The following is a 22,707-nucleotide window of genomic DNA, read 5'->3' as shown; positions in this document are numbered from 1 at the left end:
AGATATAATTACATTTAATTTTTGTTTTGAGCTTCTATCATCTTAGCTAAACTTTGGTTTTCCTCATTGGTTTCAGTGCAAATGTACTGATGTAATTTGGTCTGAATAAATATTTTAATCAGAGAGTTCATGTGTTATTGACAGAAATAAGACTCTAATGAAGATATTGCTGAAGTTTTGGTCAGCTACTGTACTGTTTTTCTGCCTTTTTTGGTTTGTATTTTTAGACATTGATATAGCTAGTGCTTCTCTCAGGCGGAGCAGCGCCTCTGTGTGTTAAAGCTTGTGAGTCATGGTGATATGTGACTTGGGATTAGAGAAAATAGAAGTGTTTGGTTTAACCTTTTGACTAATGTAGAGGAGATGATAACACTTGGAGGGCAGAGATAAGGTGGCAGTTCACTGTGGGCAGGGATATGAGCAGACGACCAGTTTTAATCCCAATTTGTGTCTGTTACCTCGCATGGAAATCTGACAAACAGATTTGGGAGTCTGATGTTGTAGTAGAGTTGCCTGCTTTAAAATATTTACTCAAGATAATTTACTACATTAGAGTAAAACAATGCTTGCAATAAAACAATGCATAATAAAGGCATGAAGACTTGAACTAGATGATTAATGCTGAAAGCACAGATCACTTGTTCAGCAGGGAAGAAGGAGGTGTATTTGGCCTTCTACGCCCACCAGTGCTATCCAGTGCTTTTTTTCCCCTTAAAAAATGTTTAGGGGTGCTCTCATTTTGACTCAAGAAAACCACCATTTTATAGTTCAAATCAGGAAAAACAAATACAGTAAATGGGCAAAAGTACAAAGAACATGCATTGATGATGAAAAATAGTAATTTTCCTACTCACATTGAAATACTGCCTCTCAGTGAGGCCAAACTTTCATCAGTAAAACACCACACATTCCACACTGCTTCACACATTAAATGCTCGCTTCTGTCTGAGACTCAGGAAACACCTTGACAGAAAATGAGGCCGCCATTGGGGGTAGCAATGGAACTGATGATCCACCGTGCTAGAGAATAAACTTTTTTAAAAAAAAAATAAATTAGTTTCTTCTCTCGTTAGATTCACATTTAGGGGTATGTGTACCCCTTCGTCCCCCCAGAAAAAAAGCACTGGTGCTATCCAAGAGCACAGCTGCTGGCCCTGTTTGCAACTGTACACTTTGTTTCCAGTCTAGGAAAGGGAACCATGCATATGGTTCCAGATATTCAATCTGGCAATTCGGCCCTGGCCAAATATGTAGTGCCTATTCCCTGTTGGCGCACCTAGTTCCTGATCCACTCTCACACACTATTCTGCTTTCTTGTACACATTGCCCTTGGGGCACATGGGTTTTTAAGTAGTTAGAAATCGACTTCTATTCCTCTACGACATTTTCGCTCCCCCCCCCCCACGTTATTGCTCCTCTCAATACAGCATATTAATTTGGGTTTATGGCCCTGCTCTGCTTTTCTCATGGTATATATTGCCTGAGTAAGTATAGAAAAACTGAACTGATAGTAATTTCTTTCATTTTAAAAATATGGTTTTAAATCAGCCTTCACATGCATTTAATTTTAATTCATTTTTTATTCCCAATTGTATATTCTTTACTTATTTTAATATTTTAAACTTGCATTTATTTAGGGGCAGAAAGTCCACAAGTTTGTCTTATACTCAAAAGTACTGGCATGTATGTTTTGCTTAGGTCTAGCCTTGAAAAAATGCAGGATATTAGAAAGCTGCCCCCCCCCCAAAATGTGGGGTATCTGGAATTCTCTGGGGTTTCCTAATATATAATGAATGAAAATCCTTTGAAATAAGGCACAGCCCTCAAAATTAGCAGCATATAGTTATCCTCTGTTTTTTGACTTTCATTTTTTTTAAAAGGCTATAAGCTTTCTTGAAGTAAAGGGAACTTTGAAGAATTCTTGGGTGAAATATTCACAGTATGAATCAAATCTTAGTTTGATTTACTCTCTCATTTTGATGCCTGCCATCTGGAACTTGCTCTACTCTGTATTGCTTCATTTTCTTATGTCCAGAATGAAGATTTACTGTAAAGCGTCATTTTGTGGCACTCAACCCTTAGTTCTTGTTACTAATTTTGCATGCCCCCAATAGCTGTGATTTAATAAAAATGCTAATTTAAATAGTCCGGGGGACTTGGTAAGTTTAACTATATCTTTAGAAAGTGATCTCTTTTTAGGACTCTAATTTCATTAATGGACAGGGGGCGTATCACTTTGAACAAGAGCTTCTGAAGTACTTAATCTGAAGGCTTGATTCTTGGTGCTCAGATACCAACCTTTCTGCATCTCAAAACCTTCTGTAGATACTTCTCTCATAAACTTCTTTAATAAAGGTACACCACCCTGGAATCTTCTGATAGTAGGTGTGGGTGGGTGTCAAGAAACACTTTAAACAAACGAATGAATAATTGGAACATACCATATTTTTCCGCATATAAGGTGCCCCGTGTTTCTTTTAAACCCAAAATTAAGAAATTAATATTTTAAAATAGTTAAAAAGGTAAAGGGACCCCTGACCATTAGGTCCAGTCATGACCGACTCTGGGGTTGCGGCGCTCATCTCGCTTTATTGGCCGAGGGAGCCAGCGTACAGCTTCCGGGTCATGTGGCCAACATGACTAAGCCGCTTCTGGCGAATCAGAGCAGCGCATAGAAACACCGTTTACCTTCCCGCCGTAGCGGTACCTATTTATCTACTTGCACTTTGACGTGCTTTCGAACTGCTAGGTTGGCAGGAGCAGGGACCGAGCAACAGGAGCTCACCCCGTCGCGAGGATTCGAACCGCTGACCCTCTGATCGGCAAGTCCTAGGCTCTGTGGCTTAACCCACAGCGCCACCTGCATTCCTTAAAATAGTTAGGGTTGCCATATTTCAAGAGCCCAAATCTGAGCCTGACCACCCACGCCAGAGCCCAAAGCTGAACCTGGACCGCCCAGGCCAGAACCCAAACCGAAGCCCAGGCTGCCAGAGCCTGAACCCCTGTGAATTCACCATCTGCGTACAGTCGTACCTTGTTTCTCAAACCCCTTGTAACTTTTAACGTTTTAGCTCCTGAATGCCACAAACCTGGAGGTAAATGTTCCAGTTTGTGAATGTGCTTTGGAAGCCAAACATCTGTTGGGGCTTCTGCAGCTTTTGATTGAGTGCAGGAAGCTCCTGCAGCTAATCCGAAGCTGTGCCTTGGTTTTCAATCATTTTCGGAAGTTGAACAGACTTCCAGAGCAGACTTCGCTTGAGAACCAAGGTACAACTGTATAAGATGACCCCCAATTTTTGACTTTTTTAAAAATCAAAATTGTCTTATACACAAAAAATATGGCAGTATCTTTTGATGATACTTACTGTGAAATAAATTGAGGCAGGTATTATGATGCATATATAAATAGAAATATTTTTCCCCATATTTTTAAAACATTACATTTTAATGTGTTTTATATTGTGAATATTTGTTGGCTACCAAATATGCCCAATACATAATCACAGCATGAATTAATGTAACTTTGTTATAGACGCATGGGAGGTTTCTTGTTGCTTCTATATCCAGCATGCTTTTCAGTGATTCCATTAACATTGGTAGGGCAATTATTTGAGCAAATGTTAGCTGAATTAAGGACAGTTAACTAATCTTCTCCCCACACCCTCAGCCCCAGGTCTGTGTTTGCATTTGTTTTGAAGTAATAACTTTAGATTATTTCCTGTCCAGATCTTCCCCAAAGGATAAAATAACTACTGCAGATAGTTAGTGATAACTACTAGTGAAACAAAAGGAAGAGGGCCCATCACATACAGTCATACCTTGGGCTAAATATGCTTCAGGTTGATCGTGTTCAGGTTACACTCCGTGGTGACCTAGAAGTAATGGAACACGTTACTTCCGGGTTTCGCCGCATGCGCAGATGCTCAAAATGACATCACACGCGGAAACGGCAAATCACGATGCGCAGACGCGGGTTGCGTTTGCTTCAGGATGTGAATGGGGCTCCAGAACGGATCCTGTTCGCATCCAGAGGTACCACTGTATTATGAACATGATCTTTCTCATCTGAATTTCTTGGAACTTGAAGTTACATCAACAGGTTTCAATGTATCAAAAAAAGTAAACACACACAGAGAGAGATACAGGCAGGCAGGCAGGCAGGCAATTTAAAAATAAAAAATAGCAAAATTAGATGAGTGTGGTGAACAGTCATGAGTTTACTCAGAATTTCTTGAATATTTCTATTTGGTTTTTACCTGTTAAAGATAAATGTCAATAATGCGGGGGGGGGGGGTTCCTTCATTTCTTTTCATTTATTTCCCATGTTTTGTTGAATTATTTATGTACACTTTCTAATATCTAGGCAGAGAAATACAACATTTGTTTGTATATATGCTTCTCTCTCTCCACTGAATACATGTATATAATAAAGGCAAAACAGAATCCTTTGCATTTGTTCAGGCATTGTTTTCCTGCATAGCTCTTCGGTGCTATGGCCTGAAACAGAAATGTTTGGGCGTGTGGAGAAAGCACTGCAGATTTTAGCATAATGTCTGGTGTTCAAAGAAATTTTATCTCATCATAAAGATTAGCAGGCTGTGTAATTCAATTTAAAATTGGTCGGCGGTGCCCCCTCTATTACGGAGCCTTTTTGCTTTATGCCGTATACGACTGTAAGGCCCAGGCTGCATGGCAGACAATATTTAGGGCTCTGTCATTGTCATCGTGCTATTTCTTTTTCTTTGACTTATCCATAATTGTTGGTGAATGTGAGCATTATGTTAGAATGAGTTAAGAAAATGCTTGCTCAACTGAATGTCTCCCAGGCTTGCCCTGTGTGGTAGGAAATGAATTTTCTCTGGTCAAGCAACCACTGAGTGAAGGTTTTCTAGGACTATTTGCTACTAACAGGGCTTGAGTCTTAAAACTCTCACGTTAGCATTTATTCACAGTATTAGAGGAATTACTGTGTCACTGAAAACCAACATGCAGCAACTTATGTTAATACAAGGGTGGCAAACCCTCACCTTATTGTAATTACCCATACCAGGGGGTTAATCAAGTTTCGTAGAATTACTGTCTTTACAAGAAAAATAGGTAGTTTTCTGAGCCATGCTTCCTACTGGGTATTAGGGTTCAGTTTGATTTGCTAATTAATCCTCTTGTTTCCCTGGGCCAGTAGCCAGCATCTAAGCCCTGGCGTTTTTTGCTTTGGTTTATTATAAGTGTGCTTGCTTTCCCCTAAAGGATACAGAAAAGTGATGCAGATAAATCTTGTGTTGACTAGAGGCTTGTTTTAGAAAATTGTTGGAGATTGTGGAGAGAATGGACTTTAAGCAAATTTTGCTAAGCGTACGCTGCATTGGTGAAGCACAGAAAATACCTGTAGGGTCAGGTACAGAGAGAGAGGGGTTGGTTCAATAACAGAACAAAGTACAGTGGTACCTCAGGTTACATATGCTTCAGGTTACATATGCTTCAGGTTACAGACTCCGCTAACCCAAAAATATTACCTCGGGTTAAGAACTTTGCTTCAGGATGAGAACAGAAATCATGCTCTGGCGGTGCGACAGCAGCAGGAGGCCCCATTAGCTAAAGTGGTGCTTCAGGTTAAGAACAGTTTCAGGTTAAGAACAGACCTCCGGAACGAATTAAGTACTTAACCCGAGGTGCTGTAAAATGCTGTGAAACAATACCTGCTGCATTTCACAGAGAAGACTGAAAACAAATTGGAATCTTAAGGACTTAAGAGGTTTTATAATGACATAAACTTTTCAGATGCATAAAGTGTCCTTAGTGGGCATTGTGTATGCATATATGTAAATGAGCATAGAGCAAAAAAAGGGAGTGTTGCTAAATGGCAGTGAAATAGAGAGAGTACAGTCCATAAACTGATAAATTCAAACCTCTCATCAAGAGGCTTGATTCTAATTTGTTTAGGGATGAATAGAGACGATGACTTGCTGTCCCACTATAGATGATCATTAATTTAACTGATGTTATTGGCAGTGACTGCTTATTTAGCGTATATTTATGCTTTAATTGAATTCTTACCAATTGAATTCTTACCAACAGTAGTATTTGCATTTCATTGCCATTTTACCTCATTTCCCCTCTTATACCCTTGTGTATATGTACTCTTCTTGCAAGATACACACTTGACTCTGGTCCACAAAAGTATATATCAGGCACGTCCAATTCCCAAGAGACTGCGATCTACTCACAGTATAAAAGAACTGGCAGTGATCTACCCATTAAAGTACCACAAACCTCTTTGTTGTGTTTGCTGCAAGAAACAAATCCAGCTGCCCCATTAGTACATGCTGCAGACAAATTTGAGGTTTACAAATACCTGACTGGACCACTGAGTGAAATTGCAAAACCCAAATATAGCAACTGTTCAATTTAAAAAGGCTGAAGTTGGAAGTTTAAGTTGAATGGTTCATGTTGAAGGGGGGGGCGCGTGTAAAATGAGAATTAGAATTGGAGTTTCATGTTATATTTGCAAACTAAAGGTTCAGTATCCACAATGTGGGCAAAAAAAGCACTTATTCACACAGCATGTAGTTAAACTATGGAATGTGGGTGGGGCATAATAATAATAATAATAATAATAATAATAATAATAATAGGCAATGATGGCCACCAACTTGGATGGCTTCAACTTGATAACCAGAAGGTTTGTGATTCAAGTCACCCAGGGACGGCTGTGGGCAGGATTCCTGCACTGCAGGGGGTTGGACTAGATGACCCTAGTGTCCCTTCCAACTCTACAGTTCTATGATTCTTCCCTGCTGTGGTCCTGAAAACAATCTCTCATCTGAGGGTGCTCTTTGTAGTGAGAGGAAATCCCCATTGGTGTGAATTGGCATCTCTTTCCAATGTAAACAGCAGCTTCAGATGAGATTAGACCCATTAGAAACCATGAACTCAGTGGGCCTACTCTGATTAATTCTTCTAAATTGATGGCGTTTCAGAATATATATATATTTTTACTGTACAGTCAGATTTGTATAAGAAAGATCCGTTGCTCTTTTCTCTTGGGGGATATGTTAAATACTTTTCATTCTCTATATAGACTATCTGGTGCTGCTGGATAAGTTTGTTGGAATTACATTTCGAATAAAGGAATTTTTCACCCTTTGTATAAATGAATGCAAAGTAATTATTTGGAAGCATTAGTACTGTGTATTGTGTTTTTTTGGGAGGGGGATTTATCAGCAGTAGAGTATTGTTTCCTTCCCAAGCTTTTTGCTTAAGAGTGGAGAACAGCTGTGAAGAGCATAGAACATCTAGAAACAAGGAACGTACGTCTGGGGAGTCCTTACTTTGACAAATGTCTTCTTCACCTAGATATGTTTAAATGATTTCCAGAATCTGACTGACTAGAGAAGACAAACCATTACAGCTGTATTGGAAGCATAGGGCTATTAATAAACAAGTGCATCCGTAAGTGCAGCTGTAAAAACAGTCATGCCAGACTTTGAGATGAAGGTGGCAAAACCTTACTGGTGGGGAATGTAAATAAGATGCAAATTGTTAAAGCTTCTTAAGTGACTGAAGTGAGAATTATGTTAACTTTCACTGCTAATTACTAGTTCTGGTGAAGTGTACTTGCCTTTTTATGTCATGGTGCTTGAGATTTTCAAACAACACCCTGTAACTTGAGTCTGTTTGTTTGAACAGAATCCTAGAACTTGAGGTGATAGAAAATCAAGGAATACATTGTTGTCTAACTATGAAGAAGGCTGTCTGCTCTTGACTTGCTATAGTTGCCAAAGTATATATTTCACAAAAGATTTGAATGCACAAAGGCTCTTCATACAAGAATCTTCTGACACGATACAGCAACTTTTGCCTCTACAAAAGTAACTTATAATTTCATTTTATAATTTACTAAAAATTTTATAATTACTCAGGATAAAAGTCCTGGCAAGGCCAGTATTAGAAGAATGGAATCTACTTTCCTAATCTTGTGCTTTAGCAACTCTTCACAGAGCCACGTGTGCATGATCAAATGTTTTCAGGGGTAAAGAATAGCAGTGGGCATTTTTGCATCATTACTTGTATATATGCTTTCTGGGGAGTATGTTAGGTGAGCTACAATCTCTCCTAAAACACTGGTCTTTGGTAGTATATTATTTCATGGGTACTGATAGGGATACTGTCCCTTACAGGAGTTAAAACAAGTTTTATATCACTAGCATAGATAGTGATATCTATATCTATATCTATCTATCTATATGGGGAAGTATTTTCTAATGCACCACTGTTTTATAACTGCTTCCACAAAGTTGTGCACTATTTTTCTATGCCTCTTGCTTCAATTTCCTGGCTTAGAATTGTACTCAGGGAGTCTAGAGAACTTGGCTCCAAATTATTGTCTGCCCTCTAGCCCTAAACTTACTTTCCAAAATATTCCTAGAATTTTCCATGCCCTCTTGGCATTCATCACAAGCAACCTTTGACTCAGTGAGTGCCAATACACACTACCAAAGAATGCTGCTGCTGCTGCCGCCGCCGCTGAATGCGGGATTGAACCAAGGGGAAGTGAAGAAAATCCAAAAAGCGATTACGTTTATTCTCTTCTTAACACCGCAGCCCTACACATCAAAGTAAATCTCAGCGGAGCTTGCTCTCCCAGATTAATTAATTAAAATTTTAATTGTCACATTTATAATCTAGCAAGGAGCTCAAGGTGGCAGGCAGGGTTCTCCATCTCCCCATTTTATCCCCACAAAAGCCATGTGAGGGGTAGGCTAGGCTGGCTGAGACAGTGACTGAGCCAAGCTCACCCAGGGAGCTTCATGGCGGCATTTTTCCATCTCCGCCAAGCTAAGCAGTTGGCTCCTTACCTCTCTCGCCCTGACCTAGCCACTGTGATCCACGCGACGGTCACCTCCAGACTGGATTATTGTAACTCGCTCTACATGGGGCTGCCCTTGAGACTGACCCAGAAACTCCAGCGGGTGCAGAATGCCGCGGTGAGACTCCTTACGGGGTCTTCGCTGCGAGATCACATTCACCCGGTGCTACACCAGCTGCACTGGCACCCAGTGGAGTACAGGGTCAGGTTTAAGGTGCTGGTTTTAACCTTTAAAGCCCTATACGGCCTAGGACCCTCGTACCTACGGGACCGCCTCTCCTGGTATGCCCCACAGAGAAACTTACGGTCTTCAAATAAAAACATCTTGGAGGTCCCAGGCCACAGAGAAGTTAGGTTGGCCTCAATTAGAGCCAGGGCTTTTTCGGCTGTGGCTCCGATCTGGTGGAACACTCTGTCACAAGAGACTAGGGCCCTGCGGGACTTGACATCTTTCCGCAGGGCCTGCAAGACAGAGCTGTTCCACCAGGCCTTTGGCCAGGGCACAGCCTGACTCCCTCCCTCTTCGCAGAGCTCTGGCCCAATGGTTGCTAGTCGCCTGAATTAATTAATTTTACAATGAATGATTTTAGAGTGTTGTTTATGTTATACTTTTATACTGTTTTATTGTTGTTAGCCGCCCTGAGCCCGGCTTTGGCTGGGGAGGGCGGGATATAAATAAAATTTATTATTATTATTATTATTATTATTATTATTATTATTATTATTACCGCCCATCCCTTTCTTTCATACCTATATATTAAAAGCTGGAGTAGTGGCAGCAGCAGCACCACCGCCACTGGTGAGGGTCTTCCTCACTCCCCTTGCTACTGCTGGATGCTGAGGATTCTGGGAGGATCGTTCATAAGAGCCAGATGCTGATACAGTGGTACCTCAGGTTACATACACTTCAGGTTACAGACTCTGCTAACCCAGAAATTGTACCCCGGGTTAAGAACTTTGCTTCAGGATAAGAACAGAAATCGTGCTCCGGCGGCACGTGCTTCAGGCTAAAGTGGTGCTTCAGGTTAAGAAGAGTTTCAGGTTAAGAACAGACCTCCGGAACAAATTAAGTACTTAACCCGAGGTACCACTGTAGAACCAACTCCTAGAACCCACTGAATCTGTATTGCACTCTTCTTAGCCATCAAACCCGGATTTCAACCTCTGGTTTGGAGCGCAGTCTAACTGTGATCAGTGCTGATGCAGATTTAAGACTGCATTTGAAACTAGGGAAGCCAAAGAACAATTTGAAACACTATGTCCACATTAGGCTGTAGAATAAGTTGATCATCACTGAGTTGATTGGTTTTAGTGTGTGCATCTGCCTGCTGTTTTAATTTTATACATGTTGAAAGTGTTGCTTTTAAACACAGGACAAGTTTTAGAAATCCGCACACACTCCCAAACTGTAACCAGACATAGAACAACCTAGGAAGAATAGTGCCTTGTGATTTTGTTGAACATTCCTAAATGATTAGGAACAATAAACCAAAATTCTGGGTAACATTATATCCAACACTGGAGTAATAAAACAGTTTTGAAGCAATTCTTCTGTCACACGTGAGCAATTTAAGAAATTGCAGATTGATTTGAGTTATGGCAGGCTAACTAGAATGTTGAAATTACGATGCTTAGGCTGTTCTTAAAAACATCAATATATTTCTATATATAATTATCAGTAATGGTGAATTGTTATAATTAGGTTTCAAGCCCCTTGTGCTCTTAATTCACCCTCGCTCAAGTGGCAGCTGAGCTATTCATTTAACTACCTTTTGGGAAACATGTGCTAGGAAAAAGCCCCAAGGTTTTCTTTTGAATTATATTAAGCAGGGCAGTGCTGTCTAATTCATACTGACTCGCTGATAGTGATGTAGTTATCTGAGCTTTCAGACTTTTGTAAGAAGCTTCATAAAAGAACAAATAACTATAACATAATAAGCATGAGAATAAAGAGCCCTCTTGGACCAGACTTAAGGCATATCTAGTCCAGTGTCGTGTTGCATGCAGAGGTCAGCTAGATGCCTCTGGGAACCCCTCAAACAGAACATGAAGGCAATAGCTGCTGTTGCTCCACAGCAACTGTTCTTCATAGGCCTGCTGTCTCTTACAATAATGAGTAGCATATAGCTGTCATGAGCAGTATCCATTGATCTTCTTGGCATCTACAAGTTTGTTCAATCCCCTTTTTAAATAAGCAGAGGCTATGGCTCTTGAGGCAGTGAATTTCATAGTTTAATTATGCACAGGGTGAAATGTTTCAAAGACAATCCAAATGTAATTAGTAAATGACATTTAATAAATGTATATCGTCAATACACAAATAAAGACAAGCAGTAATTTACTAAAGCTCTTCAGAAGTTTGTTTTACCAAATGGTGTACATGTAAGTGAGAAGACATTACTATTTCACCTGTGCTCAGTAAACTTTTGAGTTTTCAGGGGATGGGTTTGTTAGTTTGTTTCACCATCAAAGCTTGTGATTTTGTTTTTCAAAAGTGTTTTACCTTACAAGGCAATTTCAACACTGTTTTATTATTATGTATTTCTCCGGTTTTATAAATCATCAAAACGGAATGAAATGAAGAAAAATATCAGTTGATTTATTTGGTAGTGTCTTCCAATTCATTTTTATTTTAAATATTTTGGCAAAGGTTGGAAGTCTGTTATCCAATTTCCTGAAATAGCTCAATAAATCTTTATAAGTGTTGGTCCAGTCTTTCTTTTATGAAAACAGCCAGGATTGTGTTTGAGCTGTTTCTGGCCTTTATCCAGCACAAGCTAATCACTTGAAACTCTCATAGATTTCGGTGGAAGAGTTAAGCACATTCTTGGCTCTCACCAACAGCAGTAGGACATAGAAGTGCTTACCGTTGGCTGGATCATGCCATCTGTTTTTCAATTGATCCACTCCAAAAGTCTAATTGTTTTCAAATTTTGCTTCAGCAAGATATGCAGTCTGAGTCCTTTCATGTGTTTCTTTCTAAGCCCTACTGTTTTAAAATGCTAAATAGCAGCATTCTCGTGGTCTTTGAAAAAAGTATTTATAAATGGAAAAACCCAGGATCATCCTCCAGCACCAACATGAAGTTGATAATTAGTTTAATTACAGGCAGAAAAGTATTTCACAAGATGACCTTCTTTCCTCTTTGTACAAGTATTCTACTTCCTTTTTATTAAGAAAAAGGAACCCCTTAATTACAATTGTAAATTGCAGAAATAAAGGCAGATGATGTTAGAAGCATTTCCAGGGATGTTTGCTTTAGGTTCTTTGTTTTGGTTCAGTACAAATGATTAAAATTGACTCTTATGTCTTTGTACAAGGTAATATCCACTTCTGAAGAATTTGTTCAAAATCTGGAGATTAGGTTATCTAGTGAATGAAGATTCTACAAAGAAATAGATTTGTGTATTGATGCCTTTAGAAATATTATTTGATGGCAATAAAATGTCCACCGAAATTCCCTTCTGAGAGGAGAAAATGGAGTTTGTTTGCAGTAATTGCATTTTCAAGCATTTACTCTCTCACTTTCCAATATAAGTTAAGCCAATTGAAACCTGTGATTTGGTTTTGCTTAGCAGCAAAGGTACCATGTAAATTGATCTGTGATGCACTTCTAGAAAAGGCTTTGAAAGTTTTGAAATTGAGATGGCATTTTCTTATTAGATTTAGATAGTATGAGGATTCATTTCTATATTTTAGCCTAATGTAATATTAGCCAAAAATGTTCTTTTTCAATTTGCCTTTAATCAAATTCAAGACACCCATTTCTGTTTAGGCCCACTGGCAGTATGAAGGGTAAAATTATTTTCATGGTATATACGGTGCAGTCATAGTAAAACCGTTTAAAATCACAGTAAGAGACTTGGAGTACAATTTGTGATCCGTAGTATGTTATAATTTACAAAATTCCAAAAGAAAAATGGATAGGCTCTGTTCAAAACAAAGCTTGAATCCAAGTCATGAGTGCTATGGTGTACATATTAAGATTATGGACATTTAGTCTTTCCTTTTTACCCATGTGGAAGCTGTGTCTGGGTACACTCATATTTTTCTGCCCCCCACTCCCACCCCAATGAAGTGAATGCTGAAGCTTTTGTGGGCAGTGGAACTTAGAGGACACACACACAGTTGCACCATAGAGTGAGTTTCAATTATGGACAAATATAGCTGCCAACTCTGCCAGAATACACACATACAGTACGACCAAATTACACAAGGCATAAAATATGTGGTTCAACATCATATTTAACTTTTAAAGACACGAAAAGCAGATGTTTGGGTCCTGAATCATGATCGGAACTGCTGTGAACAAGGAGGAAGCGTTCACCACTGCTGCTGTTCCTGTAGGTTTCACACCTCCAGAGCAATTACTTGTAATGGAAGAGAAGTTTGCGTTGGTCCCAATTGAAGCTTCTTCCTGATACAAATAGCAGCATGTATGTAGTTTGGCGCACAGACAGCACTATTACAGGACTTAATGATGCCAAACCATCTGGGGTTCATTCCCTGGATCATTCTCCAACTAATATAAGCCACTACCTGCCAGCAATGTCCTTCTGCTGTCTACATAGGGCAATCAGATTAGATGCATTGTCAAAGTATAAATGAACACAAAGCTAACATTAATAAAGGCAACAACCAGAAACCAATGAGAGTCTCCCAGGACAAACTGCTGTTGACCTGAAAGTCACTATTCTTCATCAAAAGTACTTCAAAGGGAGATTCCAGTGTAAAAATGCTGACCTAGAATTTTTCAACCACTTGGTTCCTGTTGAGGCCTAAATATGTACAGTTTTATTTCCCATTTGTAGTTGCTAGGTAGCATAGTTAAGCTAGAAAGATTTTTATCACCAGCTACTGCTAATGTGAATGGTGATTGTGCTTATTATATATTGTCACAGAATGTACCTTTTGCATTTCATTGACATTTGTGCCCACTATGTGTTTGTCACCTTTATGTCTGCCTGCCTGTCTGTCTCCAATGAGAATAACATTTTGTGTATCTGATGATGTGAACTATAATCCATGAAAGCTTTTGCCATAATAAATCAGTCTTTATAGTGTCTGATCATAAATAGAAAATGATCTTGAATGTACTGGTTACAGAAGAAGCAAACAGTGCTGAAGTCCTATAACTAGGTTCTGTGCAGCTAATTCTCAATTATTCTTGTGCAAATAAGGAATGAGTGCCAAAACTCGACCTAGATTTATTCTCCATATTACACTTTTTCTGCCATCTGCCTGCAGACTATTGGGATATTTCAGGATAGTTCAATTTCATGTAAATTTATCATTGCAGTAGATTCAGAATTCAATTTATTGTCAAACAATGAAGATGTATGAAAGTTGCAGTAAAATGGTTTACAAAAAGTACAATAGAGATACAGTGTAGTTAGCACCTGAGTTGTGTGTCTTCTTTTTAAAAATCAGCTATATTTTTATCAGAGAATCTTTAATGTTTTCCACAGTTACAAAAGTGAATACAAGCAGTTTAACTCATGTTGCATACTTCTAACAGATACAAACTTTTGTACAAAATAAAAAAATTCCTTCCAGTAGCACCTTAAAGACCAACTAAGTTAGTTCTTGGTATGAGCTTTCGTGTGCATGCACACTTCTTCAGATACAGTGCTAGATAGGTCAAAATGTACAGTGCTAGATAGGTCAAAATCCACTCTTATGTAAAGGCTGGGCTAGGAATGTATCTGTGATATATTTATCTTGCTGTAGAAAACATTTTAAAAATATACATATCTCAGTCATGATTGTTTTGATGTTTTCAGATATGAGGTGCTAAACAATACAAAACATTGATGACTGTTTCTTCAGTGCTGCCCCTAAAATTCAAGCAGAATTTTCAACATTATCACTCATTATCACTCATTTTGAAATCATATGAATTCAGATGCCTGGGCATTCAAGCAATGAGCATTTTAAGTAGGTTATATGTAGTCCACCTATGGCAATGTATGTAAGATGATGAGTAATTACATGAGAATGTAGAACAAGCTTAATTTGTCTACAGTGGACAAATTAACAGGTATTAAAATGATGGCATTGCCACATCTTAGGTTTGTGTTCCAGACATAACCAGTGGAAATTCAGGCAGTACAGTAAAGTTTTCAGCAGAAAAAACAAATGCATTTGTCTTTTGATCTAAGCATCCATGTTTAAGAAGGGATTTGCTATACCATCCCTTGTAACTTGGGGACTGGTGGTTCCAAACCTTTGTTTACATTATGATGCATGCCAGCTGAGAGACAATTCTTATAATAATGGGTGATTATAGCAAAAAGAACAAGTGACTTTGGAGTCTACAATATGATATTCCTTTAAGGTTTTTCTGAAATTGCCCTTATTGCCACCCAACTTACTTCACTCTCTCCACAGTGTGGAGTGTTTTTGTATCTCTTTTAAAATAAAGACCAAAACATTAAAAATAAAGAACTAAACACTTCCTTTCTTATAGCAGCTCAAGCCATCATAAGAAGCAAAACTTTTTATTTAAGCAAACTTGACTATTGGTATATACTTGACTGTGGCAGCTGGCTTAATTGGGGAAAAGATCACACAAATTAAAGGTAGCCAGAGGAAAAAACACTAAGACAATTTGTTTTTCTGTCTGCTTTGGTGTTATTATTTTACGTGAACACAGCCATCCTGTCCTCTAGTCTATCATAATATATGGTTTTGATAATCCATACACTGATAAGACCTTTTTGTATCTTCACATTTATTTAGATTTATGCAATTTTGCAGTGTAATGTAAGAGATATTGCTTTTTTCGGTATTTTCTGTTTGTTTTACATTATAAAATTCAAAATCTTAAATAATAACAAAATGACTGACAATAAAATCCTAAATACTTGCTGGAGTGCTATTTTTGTTTCCAGAAAGTATCTAAGGCTACAGTGCTTTGTACTGTACACTGATATGCTCAAGCCCCAGCCCCAAAATGGGATGTAAATGCTTAATTGGACCATAATTTTAAGACAAAGAAATTATGAGCCCTAGTTGGTAAATTCTAGTGGGAACTTGTTGCTGGAATATATTGAAGAGTCATATTAACCATTCTACAGTGCAATCATATCCATGTCCACTCAGAAGTAAATCCTACTGTATTCATCAAGGCTTACTCTTTAGCAAGTGTGTTTAAGATTGCAGCCTTAGCAACTGCTATATATTATTAAAGAACTATGATATAAACAGAAACCAAATAATTGTTGGAACAAAATAATGTTTAACTTATACGGAACATTTCTTTCCCCCTCCCTCCTTTTGCTTAATGAAGTTTATTTAAAAAAGGGTACCAATCACAAACAGTTACATTAGAATAATGTTATGGTTGAGACATAAATTTGTAGAAGCAAGTATTTTCATTAACTGCTGTGGAAATTTTTAATTGGCCCCCACATATATAGCCCCCTTTAAAGTCACCTATTCCAGTTGGTGATACGAAGTTTTCTAAGGAACCTGCCATTAGACAGGCATGTACAGTGGTACTTCGGTTTTCGAACGTCTTGGAAGCCTAACGTTTCAGTGTTCGAACACCAAAAACCTGGAAGTAAATGCTTCCATTTTTAAACTCGCCTTGGAAGCTTCTGCTGCATGTACATGTTATTTTTTTCAGTTTTCTGCAGACTGCTTTTTGCAACTCGGTTTTTGAACGTTTCGGAAGTCGAACGGTCTTCCGGAACGGATTACGTTCAAAAACTGAGGTACCACTGTGTACTGTTTTAAGCAACTAATTGGGGAATGGCGAAGGGTGGCATCCCTGCGGTAACAGAAGGATCCATTAGGAAGGTAGATAATTTCCAGCTATTCCTTTGCATCCTGCAGCTCTCCATATCCCACCCCCTCAATTGATCTGGAGTGTGTCTGAGCACACTGAGTTATGAGGGGGAAGAGGGTGCAAGCGAGAGGGGATCAGAAAAAGTGCCCCCCACCCCTTTCCACCAAAGGATGCCTTTTGCCAGCAGAGGATCACCAGTGGATTTCAACTCTCGTTGGTTTGGGAATACACTTATTTAATGTATCCCAGTACTGTGGACTCTAATCGAGATCCATATGTGCTCTCGCCCACTCAGGGATTTAGACTAGGTGGGACTCCCGTTACTCTCCCTGCTTGATGGGTTTATGGCTCAACCCTGGCATTATTGTAACGTAGTTTTTTGTGTTTAATGTTTCTTAGACTTGGTTTTCCATTGCCAGCATGGAAGGAACCCTAATGCATGAGTTTCAGAGGAGAAGGTAGCAGTCTGAACCTGCTGTGTGGCTCGATCAGCAAGCGTGAGTATTAACGCTAGAGCTGTCAGGCCTTGTGAAAATTAATGAAGCCTGACGGTTACAGAGTGAAAGGTCAGAGGCAGAGCTTGCTCTTACGTAACATTTGTGTTTTGTTGTGTCTAACAACATTTTCAACAAAGGAGAGCTTTTATGTGTGAGCCTTAGATTTATTGCAGGACTCGGTAGGTCTCGGCCTTTGCTTTTCCCTGTGCTCTAGCCTGGTGTTTTCCTTGCATAAAACCAAAACAGTTTGGCTGTTCGCTCTTCTGTCTGCCTTGATGGATTTTCCATATGCTTCTTGAATGTCCTTTCAGCCTCTGCCTAATTCAAATACCACTTTTGAAGGATTTTTATTTTGTGAAAGGTAAAATTTGTGATTAAAATGTAGTGCTTATGAGATTCCCCCCCCCCCACAAATATTTGCTCATTAGTTTTGAGGAATGCTTGTCGTCTGGCACCACTCTCTGTGTGTACAAAGTTAGCATCTCATCCCTGTTGTTCTGCTAAAGATTCTTCTGTTGGATTACGAAAGAAATGTGATAATTATATTTGGACAGTTTGGCTAATATAGTTGTTGATTTGGCAAAGTAGTTTGAGAGGTGGATCTTGTTACATCTTAGAATCGTTGACTGCGTTCATCGTAAAATATATTAAGAGCTACAGATCTTGAGAAGAAAGCAGCGGGAGCAAGTCATAGTACTTTGGCTAAAGAGATTAAATGTTCCATTCCTAGCAGTTGCTCTAATGCACATATGGAGCTGTTGTTGAGAGTAATATCAATGTGCACAAAGGGAGGGTTGACTCTTTCATGGAAATGAATCTGTGGCAATTGGTTCTTGGAAACCTGTGATCTCATCTTTTTTCTAGAGGCTTTTCTGCTTCTTCTTTTTTTAAGTTACCTATATTAACATAATCACTTCTGTTGCTTTTTTATTCTACCTGCAAAGAATAATTAATTTTGTTTGGGTATTGGAAATCTTAGCCCTAGTTTACAGACAATGATGGTGGCTGAATTTCCTGCATTTTAATACCTTTCACTATCTGCTTTTCTAAGGAGGAAGTGGTTCCTTCTATGAAAACGCAAAAGCATGAGCCAAGGATGTTCACCAGTAGGAAATTTGACAATATTGTCATATGTGTGAATCAGCTTAGGTATCTGAGTGAGGTACTCTGTTGAGCAATAGTTTGGACAGGCTGAGCAGTTTATTATGCTTTAGCTAAGAATTGGGGGTGGGGGGGATGAACTTGCTATTCAGAAAACCCTATCCTCAAAAATATTATATATGTATTTTTTGTTATTTTTTAAAAAATGCTTAATATTACATTGAGTGCCCGATAACTGAAAACAAAAACATGTCCCTGACAAACATAACAAAACACCTTTTTTTGGTGTCTCAAAGATATTCACAGAAATAATTGGGGTGGGGGTGGGTTATACATTTTTAAGTATGGACTCTATCCATGATTGCTGTCTGTTTTGGTTTGATCCTGGACTGTTTATATCTTTTTGTCTGTTGTCTGTTGTCAACTACTTGCTCAAAAGCTTGAGTGAACTTTTGAAAAGCCTCACATTCTCAGGGAATGTAACAGCACTAGATGTGCTCTGTGACCTTTCCGGAAATAGTAAGATAATGTACAAGATTTCTATAATAAAGGATGCCTCCAATAACTAAGAGAGACCAAGGTCTTCAAAACATAACAGGCAATATACAGTGTTTTTTTATAGTAAACCCATTGAAATCAGTGTTATTAAGCAATTTGAGGCTGCTGGTTTCAAGGGTCTACTGTGAGTAGGACTTAATTGGAAATCACTCTAGGGCAAAGGTCCCTAAACACCAGTGGTCTACGAGCTTCATTCATGTGGTCCATGGTGCAAATACACAATTTGAATACAGCATTTATCACAGGACCTTATGCTACAGCAGACAGAACATCAAGTCACTCAGCAATGCTCAAGTGGTCCATGTGAGTGGGAGGAATTTGGGGAAACACTGCCCTGGGAAATGATCCTCATAACATGTCCACTATGTTGCCATAGTGGTTATAGAAGCAGGTTTAAAAACATTTCTTCCAAATATATTAAGATAAATCTTATTGCCAGGGGCATGTGGGGGGGCATGCAAGGTGAAATAGTTCAAGGTTTAGAGATCATCTTTCCCAATAAAATAAAATAATATAAAAACCCGTGCATGTGCAGACGTGGGTTGCATTCGCTTCAGGATGCGAGCGGGGCTCTGGAATAGATCCCATTCGTATCCAGAGGTACCACTGTATAAGCACAAGTTGGAGCACTGCAGCTAGTTTCAAATCAACTCAAAACTTTATTCTGTGTTGAGATTCCTGCATTGCAGAGTGTTGGACTAGATGACCCTTGGGGTCCCTTCCAACTCTACAATTATTTGATTCTAACAACATCTTAGGAGGTGGCAGAGGGCCCCAATACCTTCTACCTATGCTCAGGGGCACTCAGGTTTGTTTCTCTTTGCCTAAGAGTTTATTGGAACTCCTGGAAGAGGCAGGCATTTAGACAGATGCATAAGTTCAGAGGTGAAACTGCAGAGCAAGGTTCATCATTCCAAAGGATGCAACATTGCCGTAGTGCCATACTTTGTGACTGAGTCTTGGAACTCATGGGTGTATCATCCTGCTTTCTAGTGGGTCTTTTCTTTATCAGATTCTATATGTCATTCATTTTCCAGTACAATTTGCTTGTAAATATATCAAAACAAAAGCTATGTATATTCACATTTTATATGATAAATGTCTTCCTTAGTATTGTTCCCACAGCCGATTTACTTTTCATTAGCTCTATCTTTAATTGATCTCTAAATTGATTGTCACTAAAAATGTGGAAGAACAACACTGTACCTTAAGAAACCAGTTTTAAATGCAGTGCGCAGAGGTAGTTAAAATACCGTATTTTTCGCCCCATAGGACGCACTTTTTCCCCTCCAAAAATGAAGGGGAAATGTGTGTGCGTCCCATGGGGCGAATGCAGGCTTTCGCTGAAGCCTGGAGAGCGAGAGGGGTCGGTGCGCACCGACCCCTCTCGCTCTCCAGGCTTCAGGAAGTATCCGCAAGCCTTGCAAGCCCGGAGTTCCTGCGGGCTCACAAGGCTTGTGGGCAGCAGCCTGCAGCCCCGGCGAGTGTCCGCAAGCCTTGCGCACCCGGCAGGAGGTCCCGCCGGGCGCATGAGGCTTGGGGCGGCAGCCTGCAGCCCGAAGCACGCGGAGCCCTCCGGAGGGTGCCCTGTGCTTCGGGCAGGTGTGCACAAGGCTTGGGGCGGCAGCCGCGGCGGGGGGGATAAATTTTTTTATTCATTCCCCCCCCCCCAGAAAAACCCCGAGGTGCGTCCTATGGGCCGGTGCGCCCTATAGGACGAAAAATGCGGTAGTTTTTTACCTGGTGAATGCAACCCCTTGGCAATACGAAGTCAGCCTTGTAAAAGCACATTCGTGCCAACAAGGTTGCATACCAGCTTATTTTGTAAATGAATCAGAGAATGAACTTACCCTATTCTGACCTCTTTCAGTTTCAGGAGGTGTTGATATGAATGTGATCCATATATTCTGTAATTTGATTGCCTGCACTTTGTTCTTGTAACTAGCGCTAGAGGCATGAAAAAGAAGCGAGGCTCAATGAACAAAGCCTTCCTTCAACCCCAGCTCCCACTCCAGTTTTTAAAAGAGCTGGCTTTGGAAAGAAGTATATTGGTTGTTTGACTGTTTCTTCTTTAATAAAGAAGAAACACTTATTTTCTGTTTCCTTTACCAGAAAAAGAAATTGTGAAACTAGGAGTGTCAAGTCAGCTCTTCCTTCCAGGCCCATGCAGTATTATGAAAGCACTTAAGCATTTAGAACATACTAAGTCCCATGAATTATTATAGGCAGAATGAAGTTCATCCATCAAGAATTAGGAGGAAAATACAGTGGGTTGGTTCCAGAGCTCTGCTGGTGCTGGAGGGAGGGGGCAAGGAGACAAACACTGCCAATTCCTCTTCTCCCTGGGGCCACGGTTTCTCCAGAAAAGCAGGTCAAAGAGGGTTGGAGGACCCTTTAAACAGAAATAATAATATAGGTAAAATGTGTTTCATTGTTTCTAATAAAGTTCACAAGAGAGATGTGACTGAAATATGTTTATATTTCTTTCAGTCTTGTGGAAATGAACATACAACTAGATCCCTAGTGAGTGAAAAGAATAGAACACACACCAATCCACCCACTGGCCATGTTAATTAATCATCCTGTTTGCCATTCTGTATGGCCATGGCCACAGTCTCTAGTGGGAAAACATGCAACAGAGTGGAAGATATTCTCTCTTTTACCACTCCTTAATCCTATGAAGAATTTTATGCATGTCTTCTCAGAAGTCAGTCCTATGAATAGTGGCTACTCCCAGAGAATTATGCATAGCATTGCAGCCTAAGTAAATTAGGCACATCAAGTTATCCAGAGGATCATTTTCTTAGACTTTGAATACATGCATCTATACACACATACATATGCATTTTCTTGGTATATTTTACATAAGTGATAATATATGATTGCACAGAATAGCAGTAATAGCTTTTGTTTCTCACAGGAATGCAAATATATCCATTGTGTCCTTAAGTGCGCATAAAAAAAATACAAAACCTGGGCACAGGTATGCTTATTAAATGCTTTTTTGTTGTTTCAGGAAATTTGCCATATGAATATAAAATAGTGATTGCTGGGAATCATGAACTGACATTTGATAAAGAATTCATGGCAGACCTTGTTAAACAGGATTACTACCGCTTTCCCTCTGTGTCCAAATTGAAACCAGAGGACTTTGACAATGTTCAGTCACTTCTGACAAACAGTATTTACTTGCAAGACTCTGAAGTAACAGTCAAAGGATTCCGAATATATGGTGCTCCTTGGTAAGTCTCAGTTTAAACTTTCTTTGCTTGTGTGTGTGATTAGTTCAGCAATATGCAAAAATTCCTACATTGACAAATTCTGTTGATTCTGCTGTAAAAGTGTTGAAAATGGTTTTCAATAGTTGTTCCTATGATCTTCTCAATATTTGCTTGTTGGCTTGCTTTCTTGTTTTTTTTTTATAAATTATTAGAACCTCAGATTTACATGATAAATGCTAGAATAATTTGTATTTGATATGTGAAAGTTACCAAAATTATTGCGTTTTGGTTTTAGTATTTTTAGCGGACAATTTTCAGACTTTGGATCCTAAAATTCTTGTTTTATATATCTTTAGATTGATAGTCCAAGATTTGGAGGAGAGAGTAATACATTGGTATTATGGAGGAAATGGTTGAATATTGTAAATCAGCTTAAGGCCAGCATGCTATGGTGGGATATAAAACTAAAATACTGTAAAATCAGACAAAACATGAGCAACTATAAAAACAGGGACAGTCTTGTTTTAGTGACTATAGTAAAGACTGCATTTGTTTGACACTGAGTAAATGAAGTTAGAAAAGGAGCACTGTTGTTTATACCAACACTGCAAATTGTTTCTGTAAAACTACCCCAAGGCCACCTGGTTTAGTGTGATACTTTCTGAAATAGAC

The 22,707-nt window shown here is 39.2% G+C and overlaps 1 protein-coding gene across 5 annotated transcripts in view; it reads left to right on the top strand.

Moving 5' to 3' along the window:
* Positions 1–22,707, top strand: part of MPPED2 (metallophosphoesterase domain containing 2) — a 126,878-nt gene that overhangs the window by 48,904 nt on the left and 55,267 nt on the right. For 3 of the 5 annotated variants that reach the window (XM_082211291.1, XM_082211293.1, XM_082211292.1), the window contains exon 4: positions 21,831–22,056. In XM_082211291.1, coding sequence (XP_082067417.1) covers positions 21,831–22,056 — 226 coding nt within the window. Of the gene's footprint in view, positions 1–16,852; positions 16,967–17,057; positions 17,156–21,830; positions 22,057–22,707 lie in introns of those variants that run through there. The other 2 variants (XM_082211295.1, XM_082211294.1) reach the window with 2 other exon arrangements.

This window comes from Podarcis vaucheri (assembly GCF_965113315.1).
Source record: "Podarcis vaucheri genome assembly, chromosome: 1".
Classification (NCBI taxonomy): domain Eukaryota; kingdom Metazoa; phylum Chordata; class Lepidosauria; order Squamata; family Lacertidae; genus Podarcis; species Podarcis vaucheri.
Note: the sequence above shows the minus strand (reverse complement) of the source record. Positions and strands in the feature narration are given on the sequence as shown.